Source organism: Staurois parvus, unplaced genomic scaffold (assembly GCF_062004578.1).
Source record: "Staurois parvus isolate SC_StPar_1 unplaced genomic scaffold, SC_StPar_1.0 ptg000581l, whole genome shotgun sequence".
In the NCBI taxonomy this organism is placed as follows: domain Eukaryota; kingdom Metazoa; phylum Chordata; class Amphibia; order Anura; family Ranidae; genus Staurois; species Staurois parvus.
Window position 1 is genome coordinate 7,771,991 of NW_028318377.1, and position 12,384 is coordinate 7,784,374.

The window sequence follows — 12,384 nt, forward strand, 5'->3', positions numbered from 1 at the left end:
CCTCCTAGATAAGTTGCACCTGTTTATCTGCATAGTCTTTACACCTGTTCATCTGCATAGTCTTTACACCTGTTCATAGTGCTGAATTTATGCAGCATGTCTCAGAGTTTATAAAAAAGGGTGCGGAGAGCTGAATTTACATTCTACAGAGCTCAGTGAGGAGAGTTCTAAGAGCTGATTGGAGAAAATAGAGACAGCCACATCCACACAGAAACAGAGCCAAGGCTGTCAATTTATTGGAGATCCCTCCCCTGTCACCATTTTTCTCTTGGTGTCAGGAATTCACGCTGAGAGCAGAGGAATGAAAGTTTACAACCACTTTAAGGGTGAATTGGGGAAATTTGCTTGAAAAAGATGCAGAGATACAAGGAGAATGTTAATCGTATCCCTTTGTTCACTACAGGTACAAGCAGCCCAGTCAGAAGCAAAGATCATGGCTCAGTACCATGAACTGGTGGCCGTGGCACGAGAAGACTTCCAGAAAGAGCTGGACAGTGTCACCCCAGAGGTGCAGTCTGGCTGGAAGGGCCTCAGTAAGTGTTTCTTCCTATTAGCTGTGCAGCCTGATCGCAACGTGAACTTTGATCTTCCTCTGTGAATATTAAGCACATAGCTGCTTTTGTTGTGTCATATTTGTTGTGTGACAGAAGCTGTGCAGAAGGTTTCGTCTGTCCAGCCTTCTGAGACTTCTCTTCGTTTATAAATGTACATGTCGAATATTTCTAGGTTCGTTAGATCCCGGCACAATGCTTGTTTTGCCTCGGTGATTTCTTGCTCCTTTTAATTTCCATTCATTTATTTGGAACTTCTATGCCAAAGCGTCTTGTGATTTTGTTAATTTCGTTGCTCAGCGATTTAGATGTCTGTGGTGATAGCAGAGTGCAGTCATGTGATTCTGCATTGACTGCTCTGTAACAGCCAGCATAAGCTCTGGTTGCGTGATTTGGCTGATTTTTTTTGTCAGCTTTTTCCCTGTAATGTACCAGCTTTCCAATCACTTGTTTGCTGGTTATTGGTTTATCCTGGTCTGCATTCAGTATAGATGGCTGTTCTGTGATTACAACCTTTAATTATTTGCATCCTAATTTGTTGCATTTGTTTGAGGATACAATCCATTTAACCACTTGCCCTCCAGAGGATTTACCCCCCTCCTTCCTGACTAGGCCATTTCTTGCGCTACGGCGCAGCGTTACTTTAGCTGACAATTGTGCGGTCATGCAATGCTGCACCCAAATGAAATTAACTTCCTTTTTTCCCACAAATAGAGCTTTCTTTCAGTATTTCATCACCTCTGCGTTTTATTTTTTTGCGTTTTAATATATATGACTTTTTACTATTAAACATGTCCAATAAAAAAATTTAAAAACAATTGCGGCCTAAATTTAGGCCGAAATGTATTCTGATACATGTCTTTGCTAAAAAAAATCCCAATATGTGTAAATTCATTGGTTTACGTGAAAGTTATAGCGTTTACAAATGGCAGTATATATACACTGGAATTTTATTTTTATTTTTTTTTCTTATTAGTAATGGCGATCAGCAACTTATAGCGGGACTGCGGCGGGCGTTCTGACACTGGAGGGAACTGACTTGGTGTCACTGGCATCCCCAGTGACACCAATACAGTGATCAGTGCTAATAAAAAGCACTGACACTGTACTAATGGCACTGGGCAAGAAGGGGTTAACATCTGGGGCGATCAAAGGGTTAACTGTGTGCTGTTTCATAGTAAGCTGTGTGTGCGCTTTCCACTGTAAGCACACTGCTTTGTATGGCTCTGCTATGCAGAGCCATACAAACCAGTGTGCAGGAGCTGACAGGGGAGAGAACTGTATTGATTATAGTTCTCTCCCCCGTCGGTAATACTCGGCGATCATCGGGTGCCAGCGAGAAATCACAGGGATCTGGTGATTGACAGCCGAGATCGCGAATGGCGGAACTGCAAAATCACATTATATTTTTATATATATAAGGGTGTGGAAATTTTTTTAAAAAACGTATTTGTCCAGGGACTAAATTGGTGCCCCAATCTACTTGTCCCTCATGACAATCTACTTGTCCAGATATAAAAAAAAAAAAGAAAGCATTTGAACCAAAACCATAAGTAAATCGGAGGTGATTTTAGGACTGTTTTAAAAACAAAAGGGGTTTTATGGCGACTTAAATGTGTAACATTTTTAACATTGCGATGTTATGTGCTTGGGTGTAACTTTCATTTTTTTTACAACTAAAAAGGAAAAAAAAAATGGTAACAAGTTCTCTTTATTGAGATATCCAAGGTCTAACAGACCCTGGATGTCTCCCCTGTACTACACTGAATGTAATGCAGTGTACATCGCAAGAATAGTTCCCCGTTGTCGGTACCAGTGGAAGAATAGTTCCCCGTTGTCGGTACCAGTGGAAGAATAGTTCCCCGTTGTCGGTACCAGTGGAAGAATAGTTCCCCGTTGTCGGTACCAGTGGAAGAATAGTTCCCCGTTGTCGGTACCAGTGGAAGAATAGTTCCCCGTTGTCGGTACCAGTGGAAGAATAGTTCCCCGTTGTCGGTACCAGTGGAAGAATAGTTCCCCGTTGTCGGTACCGGTGGTAAGAATAGTTCCCCGTTGTCGGTATCGGTGGTAAGAATAGTTCCCCGTTGTCGGTATCGGTGGTAAGAATAGTTCCCCGTTGTCGGTATCGGTGGTAAGAATAGTTCCCCGTTGTCGGTATCGGTGGTAAGAATAGTTCCCCGTTGTCGGTATCGGTGGTAAGAATAGTTCCCCGTTGTCGGTATCGGTGGTAAGAATAGTTCCCCGTTGTCGGTATCGGTGGTAAGAATAGTTCCCCGTTGTCGGTATCGGTGGTAAGAATAGTTCCCCGTTGTCGGTATCGGTGGTAAGAATAGTTCCCCGTTGTCGGTATCGGTGGTAAGAATAGTTCCCCGTTGTCGGTATCGGTGGTAAGAATAGTTCCCCGTTGTCGGTATCGGTGGAAGAATAGTTCCCCGTTGTCGGTATCGGTGGTAAGAATAGTTCCCCGTTGTCGGTATCGGTGGTAAGAATAGTTCCCCGTTGTCGGTATCGGTGGTAAGAATAGTTCCCCGTTGTCGGTATCGGTGGTAAGAATAGTTCCCCGTTGTCGGTATCGGTGGTAAGAATAGTTCCCCGTTGTCGGTATCGGTGGTAAGAATAGTTCCCCGTTGTCGGTATCGGTGGTAAGAATAGTTCCCCGTTGTCGGTATCGGTGGTAAGAATAGTTCCCCGTTGTCGGTATCGGTGGTAAGAATAGTTCCCCGTTGTCGGTATCGGTGGTAAGAATAGTTCCCCGTTGTCGGTATCGGTGGTAAGAATAGTTCCCCGTTGTCGGTATCGGTGGTAAGAATAGTTCCCCGTTGTCGGTATCGGTGGTAAGAATAGTTCCCCGTTGTCGGTATCGGTGGTAAGAATAGTTCCCCGTTGTCGGTATCGGTGGTAAGAATAGTTCCCCGTTGTTGGTGTCAGTGGGAAGTTCCGTTCCGTTGGTACCAGTGGGAGGGATGGTGCCCCATCATTAGTGTCAGTTGTGGATGGAATAGTACCCCAAGGGCCTGGATAGAGGCAAGCAAAGGGCCACATCCAGCCCCAGGGCCGCAGTTTGGGGACCACTGTTCTAATGGATTCATATTGTTCTGACCTGTAAATAAAAGGTGATAAGAGAGAATAATTCGTATGAACAAAAGAGTAAGCAGCGTTTCACATGCATATCCTTCTGTAATAGATATCCTTCATTTATGGGAATAACCTGCAATGTCATTATTTGGAATGAGCCCATGTAACGTTTGCCTGATTCTCTCAGTTCAGTGATGACTGGGCTGTCCTTGTTACATGTATCAGCATGTGATTGGAATAGTGGCTTTGTTGCTGCAATGCATGCTGGGAGCCGATGCTGGATTTCTGTATACTGCATGCCAAATAATATACATTTTGCTATACGTTGAATGAACAGAGAGGAATCCAAACCAGTTCTTGCATGTTTAACACTTTTGGGAGACAAACAGGCCACGGAGTGGTTTATCTGAGTTTAAGGTGGTAGTGGTAATATGTCAAACAGTCTTCTCCATTCAGTTTCATAACTTGGAATGATTGCATTCATTGTACAGGCATTGTGTGTACACATTGGCCGGGTCAGGGAGCAGACCACAGCTGTCAGTGAGGCAGGATTCACCAATATCCCCCAACCCATCGCTGTCCATGACACATCTGCACATCCATGGACTATGTAGTGGAACCATCTTAGAATGTGGGAGTTTTACACTTTGTGGATGGGTAATCTTCCTGCCCTGCTGCTATCAGGGGTGGGGGAGGCCTTGTTCAGAGAGTAGGAGGAAGAAGTGGTGTAGATTTACACTAAATGCCTGTAAAGGTCTGTAGGCAAAGAGCAATGATGAGCACGTATCCACAGAGCTACCATTAGGGATGTCCCAGCAAGGAATTGTCTTCTGACTGAATGACATATTGCCCTTTTGCTTCGTTACACAACCTAACCTTCAAATTGTCCTTTGGCTCCTAGATTGGGCTGACTGTCTCCTGAATTCTACAAGAATGTATGTAGTGTAGTAGTTCTATTGCCACAGTTTATGATAACTACCTTTCTAGGTTAAATGTTCTACATCTCATCAGAATACATCTGTGTAGTGTTTTTCTGGGTTTGTTTTGTACTTTGTGTTTGTATGTCCTGTCAGTTTGAATCAAAGTTTTAAACTGTTAGAAGCCAGCTTTGTATTCCATACCTGGATACCTGCTAAAGCTTCCCGAATTCCGGCTATAATTTACAGCCAGCAAGTCCTCAAGATGCTTCCATACTGCAGCAGATGGGCGGTAAAGTTGCAGCTTACCTGCTTAGGCACAGAATGCCTCCCACAGGAGAACTGTGGATGTCCTGAGCTGTGTTTTCTCAGTTTCATGCTTCTTAAAACTGATATCATTGCAGAAAACTATTTCAATGAAAACCAACCTCTTTACTTCTCTTTGCTGGGCTTGTGGCATACCTCCCACAGTGGGCACCATTTCTTGTGGATTGGTAGGAGCAGTTTGTAATGTGAAGTACACCATGTAGTATTCACATTGATGTTCTCATCCTTTATTTATTTTTTTCTTGAAGCTACCTGGTACTTACCTGGTAGTAGCTCTAGGTTTCCTGTAATCTGCAGTAGGATTGTTGCAGCGCACCACAATACATGGTAACTCACTATTTCAGCTCTGTGAAAAAAAAAGTTATGGTGCATCTGGCAGCCTATTAAATGAATAGGCTGCCTTATCACAATATATGTTAACCTTTTTGCGCCTGCCGCATGCAAATGTACGGCCTCCCGGCATCTGGGCCTTGATGCTGAGCGGCCGCACATTTGCGTGCAATTAAGAAAAACATATGTGCTGAGAGTGCACTCCCAGCACATGTCCGGTACTCACGGAAAGATCCCGATCTCCTCTTTCGATCAGGACCTTTCCCGATCATGTGACTGCCGTGATGGCAAATCATGGCGGTCACATGACCCTAAAACCCCGCCCCGCCTCCCAGCTTCTGAAACCCTTAAAAGGTCGGGAGGCACCGGCGCCAAGGGGTTAAAGTAGATTCCCCACATCCCTTTTCACTCAATTGACAGTTGATTGATTTTTTTTTTTCCAAATAAAGCAGCCCCCCCCACTACTTGTGGGTTTCTCACCTAGGTGAGAATGACGTAACTCCCAAGCTGCCCTCAGCTTCCTGGGATACTTGTTGCATCATAAGAGACTATAGGTCAGTTATCTGTACATAAGCATGCATTGCAGTGCTGAATCAGGGGACCGCTGTCTCTTCCTGGTTCTTGTAGTCAGCCCTTTGATGGAAGTGCTGAGGCATATGTGCATCATCTGGGGTCTGGCTGCAGGAACCAGAAAAACAGACTCCTCCCGATGACCTTGGAGATGAAGGGGCATAGGGCCACCATGATGATGGTTCAGCTTGCCTCATCTGCTGGATTGTATTGGAGACAGCTTCTGTTACAGATTTCAGACACAAGTGGCAGCATGGTCACAAAATACAATGATTTTGTATGATCCATCGCTGTGTCCCTCAGCCACGTTTGTAAACGGAAGCCAAGCAGGAATAACGCTGCAGTTTCTAGTGGATGAGGTTGGTGCTGCAATATTACAAGGAGGGTTTCCCAGTCTCATGAGTGATGCTGTTTTTTTTTACTGAAGATCCCCATAAAATCCATAGACTTATTGATGAGCATTTTTCCACCTCAATGGGCTGCTCCTGAATTATGTAGTTGGGGTCTTTATGTATTGTTGGCTGAGCCTATGGTGTGTGTACCTGACCATACAGGACTGCTCAGGGAAAGTAGAATAGAACCTCTTGTGTATTACAGATGGAATTCCATTAACGCTGCCAGTGAAGCGGTCTTTCAGGGTATGCATTAATGGTGATTTACACCCTTTGTGAAAATGCAGGTTGATGTGCGTTGTCACACCTTTTGTATTGCATGTCCACAAGTATCATAGGGCATTGACTTGCATATTGATGCTCTTAATTGGAAAACACATCAAGGCAAATATGCAAAGGTGTGAATTCACCTGATGTGAATGATTCACCTCTAGTCCTGATGTGTGTACAATGTGTATCAGTTGTATTGGCACACAAGTGCTTCCAGGAATTGAAAGCCTGTAGTGGCAGTAAGTGGGTGGTTGAGGATTTGGTATGAAGCAGTAACTGGGAGGTATGCCATGGCCCTGCTCTGTGAGTGTGTGTTGTGAAGGGTTTATTTCTGCATGTGGACATGTTTACTGTATAAACTTGTGCAGATTGGCCCTAACTTCTCTAAACCTCCTTTTTTCTGTTTCAGAGATTTCCGATGTAGGTGAGTCTTGTTGTTTCTGTCTGTAACACCCTCCCTGTATCTCCCTCTCTGTCACTGCTACTGCATGTACAACTTTTCACCTGTATGTCCCCTGCATTGTCACAATCCCTCTACTGATGGTGTCACAGGGTGACATGATATATGTAGATGATGTGGGATTTTGTGCTTTTCTGATGAGGAAGTCATTCTTTAGTGTAAACCCATATTAAGTGATCTTCCATGGCAAGACCACTTACTATTATCTCACATATATATTATTATAGCCAAATTTACCACCCTAACTCCTCCCACAGTTTTTACATTACATAGACAGTAATATACCGAAACGTGCGGATTGTTCCCAATTGGTGTGCTATTACTTTGTGGAACGTTTCGCCGAATGGTTCACGAAATATCGGCGTTTTTGTGGTGAAATTGGTTCCATAGGAGTGAATGGTGGAATGTTAAAAACTAGAGTGGGAGCTGACAAAAGCTAGAGTGTGAGCTGAAAAATCAGGACATGATTTCTAAACTGCCATCACTCCCTCATTTTCAAGCCCACCTACACAAATCTTATATCAAAACGTTCAGCTATCCCTGCTACCATTAAAATGTTCACGGCTAAGCCATAGTCCTGATAGTTTTTACAATATGACCATTTGTTTGCAACTCATGCCGCCCATTGACATTCATTGAAACTCCACTCTAGCCACCTCAAATTTAAAGGGCAATTTCTAAACTGCGACTGTGCCTTCATTTTTAATATTCCAGAAACATACTATGCATCAAAATGTAGGTCTGGGTCTTGTGATTCTCACAATATAAAGCTCTTCGGTGTAGGATTTATAATTTTTAAACTACAACCGTTTGAAGATGGCAACCGCCAGTGAAGTGAGCAAGTTGGAGCAGTTTGTTTTTAACCGCTCTTCTCTGCCCTTGCTGTAGATTGAGTTGCCATAGGAACCCAGGTGTGTGAGCAGGCAGCAGAGTGACAAAAGCTACTCCGCCCACTCCAGTTGTAGACTACTGGTGGAGGCAAGAACACTTCACACAATTTCCCCAGAAATTGTAAATTTTCTAGTTATACAGGATTTATATAGAGATATTTGCACTAGTAGCATTTAAAAAGATGTGTTTTTTGTTGTTGTTGTTTTTCTTTTAAATCTGACTGGAGTTCAGTTTAACATTATTACTGCTCAGGTGTTCCTATGCTTTGGAGGTTGATCACATTAGGAAATGTAAAGATTCATTGTGTTGTCATGTGGGGCCTGGATGTGCCTGTCATCAGGATTGCTTGTGATAGAGGTGGATAAGTTAATGAACCAGTGTCCAGTCAGTCAGATCCTGTGAAAAGAACTTCTGTCCTTTTTCTAACAACCATAGAAAAAAAAGAACATGGGCAGCAACCTGTATTTGCCACTTACAGTAGTTAGGTCCATATATATTTGGACACAGGCACAATTTTCATACTTTTGGCTCTGTATGCCATCAGAATTATTATTATTATTATTCAGGATTTATATAGCGCCAACAGTTTGCGCAGCACTTTACAAAATGAATAAATTAAAATGGAACAATCCAAATGAAGTGCAGACTTTCAGCTTTAATTCCAGGGGTTGAACAAAAATATCAAGTACAAATTTTAAGAATTGCAACCATTTTTATATACAGTCCCTCCATTTTCAGGGGCTCAAAAGTAATTGGACAATTGAATATAATCATAAATAAAATGTTAATTTTTAATATTTTGTTGAGAATCCTTTACTGGCAATGACTGCCTGAAGTCTGGAACCCATGGACATTACCAAAGACTGGGTTTCCTCTCTGATGCTTTGCCAGGCTCTAACTGTGGCTGTCTTCAGTTCTTTGTTTGTGGCTCTTTCTGCCTTTTAGTTTTGCCTTCAGCAAGTGAAATGCATGCTCTGTTGGGTTGAGACCAGGTGATTGACTCGGCCATGGCAGAATATTCCTCTTCTTTTCCTTCAAAAGCTCCTAGGTCACTTTTGCAGTGTGTTTTGGATCATTGTCCATCTGTACTGTGAAGCGCCGTCCAATCAACTTTGCTGCAATTGGCTGAATCTGGGCTGACAGTATATCTGTAAACACTGCAGAATTCATCCGGCTGCTTCTGTCTTCTGTCACATCATCAATAAACACCAATGACTCAGTGCCACTGGAAGCCATGCATGCCCATGCCATCACACTGCCTCCACCATGTTTTACAGATGACGTTGTGTGCTTTGGATCATGAGCTGTTCCAAGCCTTCTCCACACTTTGTTCTTCCCATCATTCTGGTACAGATTAATCTTCGTTTCATCCGTCCAAAGAATGCTTTTCCAGAACTGGTCTGGCTTTTTTAGATTTTTTTTGGCAAAGTCTAATCTGGCTTTTCTATTCTTCAGGCTTATGAATGGTTTGCAGCTTGTGGTGAACCCTCTGTATTTGCTCTCGTGAAGTCTTCTCTTGATTGTAGACTTTGACAATGATACGCCCACCTCCTAGAGAGTGTCCTTCACTTGTCTGGATGTTGTGAATGGGTTTTCTTTACCACAGAGAGGATCCTGCGATCATCCACCACTGTTGTCTTCCATGGACGTCCATGCCTTTTTATGTTGCTGAGCTCACCAGTGTGTTCTTCTTTCCACAGAATTTACCAAACTGTTGATTTGGCCACTCCTAATGTTGCTGCTATCTCTCTGATGGATTTGTTTCGTTTTTGAAGCCTTACAATGGCCTGTTTCACTTGCATGGACAGCTCCTTTGAACGCATGATGTAGGTTCACAGCAATAGATTCCAAATGCAAATATCACACTTAGAATCAACTCCAGACCTTTTACCTGCTTAACTGATGAAGAAATAATGACGGAGTAGCCCACACCTGGCCATGAAACAGCTTTTGATTCAACTGTCCAATTACTTTTGGTCCCTTGAAAAAGGGGGTTGGCTAATCTTAAAAGCTGTAATTCCTAAACCATTCCTCTAATTTGGATGTATATACCCTCAAATTAAATGGGAGAGTGTGCACTTTCAGCCCATATCCATTATACAACTATAGCTTGAATATGTTTTGGTAAATACCTGAAAAAACTAAAATTGTGCCTGTGTCCAAATATATATATATAGACCTAACTGTGCTTGGCTGTGGTGGCATGTCCACTCTTGGCCTACATAGATTGTTCACCATGGCTATAAGCAATACCTAATCATTGTCCGGGTACTTGTATCCATTTACCATAAATATTATACCTGTACTGTACAGAGTGCATTCGCGGAGGCATTCATTGGTCCTCAGCTTTTGTATGATGTTGGCACTGAGTGTTCTGTATGTACTTTTATCTGATACTTTTGGTGTTCATAGGATAGGGCAGCATGATGCTTTGCCAAAGTCTTTTTGAATGAAGCAGCTGACTTATGTTGAAGGGTTACCTGGACTAAAATCTTTCTTCCTTTACCAAATTGGATCTTGAAGCCCCTGTCCTAACAAAGGCAGTTGTATCTTTAGACTTGGTCCTCTTTTTACCTGATAGTCAGGACTCTAGGGAGGTCCTGCTTTTAAGGTGTTCTTTAAACCGAAGAATTACAGTAAGTAAAGCAAAATGATAAGGCAAGTATAAAAATGTCCTGAGTAAACTTTATTTCTTTCGCTGTTGCTCCTGTCCCCCATATAGCACTTTGTCCTGTCTTTCTAGCTTGCATCTTTGCTGAAACAGCGTGGGCAACCTCCCCCCCTCCCCCGACCTTATGACCACATATCTAGCAAGGAGACGAATATTAAAGATTGACAGTGCTAGTCTTGGTGACCAGGTGACCAGCACCGTTACTAGGTAGGCAGGGGGGGGGGGGTTACTCAGTTCTCCTGCTAACTCAACTCTGTAACAAGCGGCTCCTTGGTTGCTAGGATGCCAGCGGTCACATGCACCATAACAGGGAGCAGGGGGGATAAAAATTGATTTTTTAAAAAATCTGATTTTTTTTTTAAAATTTAAATCTGATTTTTTTTTATTTTTATCAAGTTTATTTTAATAAAATACTTTTGGAGTAAAATCTAAAGATAGTTTTCTGTTTAAGATACATTAATAATTTCAGCTTATTCGGCATGAAATGGAGCGTAGTTATGTAGCAGGAGGCTGTATATTCTGCAATATTTATATTTTTGGTGAACTCATTCAATGAATCCAAGCTGGGATAACATGCACTGCATTGATGCATTCACACAATGTCACAGTAACCATGAGAAAAAACCTGAAATAAAAGAATTGGAGTCGTTTTCCAGCTATGTGTGGTTAACCTAAAATCGGTTCTGATATCGCGGTTTTACTAACCTGACAGCTTATTATTCTAAAAAGGAAACCTTCATTTGGTTTTCAAATATTAAAGATTCTAACTACCAGCAAGAATGAGTCGGATTCCTTACATTTAAAGAGCACCTGTCATTTTAGGTCCATCATGGCAGCACCTGTTAGCAGGCATCCACTTACCTGCTGCCGCCACGTCCCTCACCTTGTTGTGTCCCTGCCGCATCACCAGCTGTGCCATTAAAGTGAATGGGACGGTCGGTGAGTCAACAGCGGGTCAGAGGAAGAGCCACTGCGGGACAGTTGCTCATTAACCCCTTCACGCCGGCCCGCCCGGCCCTTTAAGGGTTCCAGGAGGCGGGGCGGGGTTTAGGGTCATGTGATGTGCTGTCCCGGCGGTCACATGATCAGGAAAGGTCCCGATCGAAAGAGGAGATCAGGACCTTTCCGTGAGTACCGGACATGTGCTGGGAGTGTGCAGGGCGCGCGCTCTCGGCACATATGTCCTTTTTTAATAGAACGCAAATGTGCGGCTGCTCAGCGTCTAGGCCCAGATACCAGGAGGCCGCACATTTGTGTGCAGCTGGCGTGAAGAGGTTAAAAATTGTGATTTAAATCAAGCCTTTTCACTAGTGATTTAAATCAAATCCACCCTGACAGGGAGCCCAGCCACCTTCATCCTGCCAACAAATAAAGGGGTGAAACAGGGCGGGAGCCCTCTAGCCGACATCCCTTTTCCCCTCAGATGCTCTCACTGAACAAAGGGTAGTCATCAGAGCTGCATGCTCACAAACAGGGCTTTGAACAGGGGAGGAACAATGAATCTGTAAAGCAGGGAATAAAGAACAGATTTTCTTCACATTTCAATATGGATTCTTAGAGAAGCTAATACAGGTATTTAGACACATGAATGTATGACCTGAGTTTCATTTTTTAATCTTTATCAGAGTTCTTCAATATGCAGAGCCTGGCACCAAGGCAAGGTTTTCTTTAAAGAGGACCTGTCAGGAAGCAGGAGTGCTGTGTGCTTAAGCTGTGGTCAAAGGTGCCATTGTCTGTCTAGTGGTAGTTTTGTATTGACTCAGTCATGGGTTTCCTTTTCCTGGGACAAGTGTGCGGCACATTGGTGTCCTTCACATCCTATCACATGGGTATTATGTGACCGATTTATTTTAGCCCCATGTATATCAGATCATTTTGTCTGCAGTGTCCCTGTTGTCCAGCACTGCAGGAACTTTGTAGAGGTGATAAG

General features: G+C 43.1%; 1 protein-coding gene across 2 annotated transcripts in view; it reads left to right on the forward strand.

Annotated features, from left to right (window-relative positions):
- Positions 1-12,384, forward strand: part of IMMT (inner membrane mitochondrial protein) — a 65,895-nt gene that overhangs the window by 44,717 nt on the left and 8,794 nt on the right. The window contains exons 10-11 of one of the 2 annotated variants that reach the window (XM_089692314.1): positions 404-533; positions 6,842-6,856. In XM_089692314.1, coding sequence (XP_089548440.1) covers positions 404-533; positions 6,842-6,856 — 145 coding nt within the window. The remainder of the gene's footprint in view (positions 1-403; positions 534-6,841; positions 6,857-12,384) is intronic. The other variant, XM_089692315.1, reaches the window with a different exon arrangement.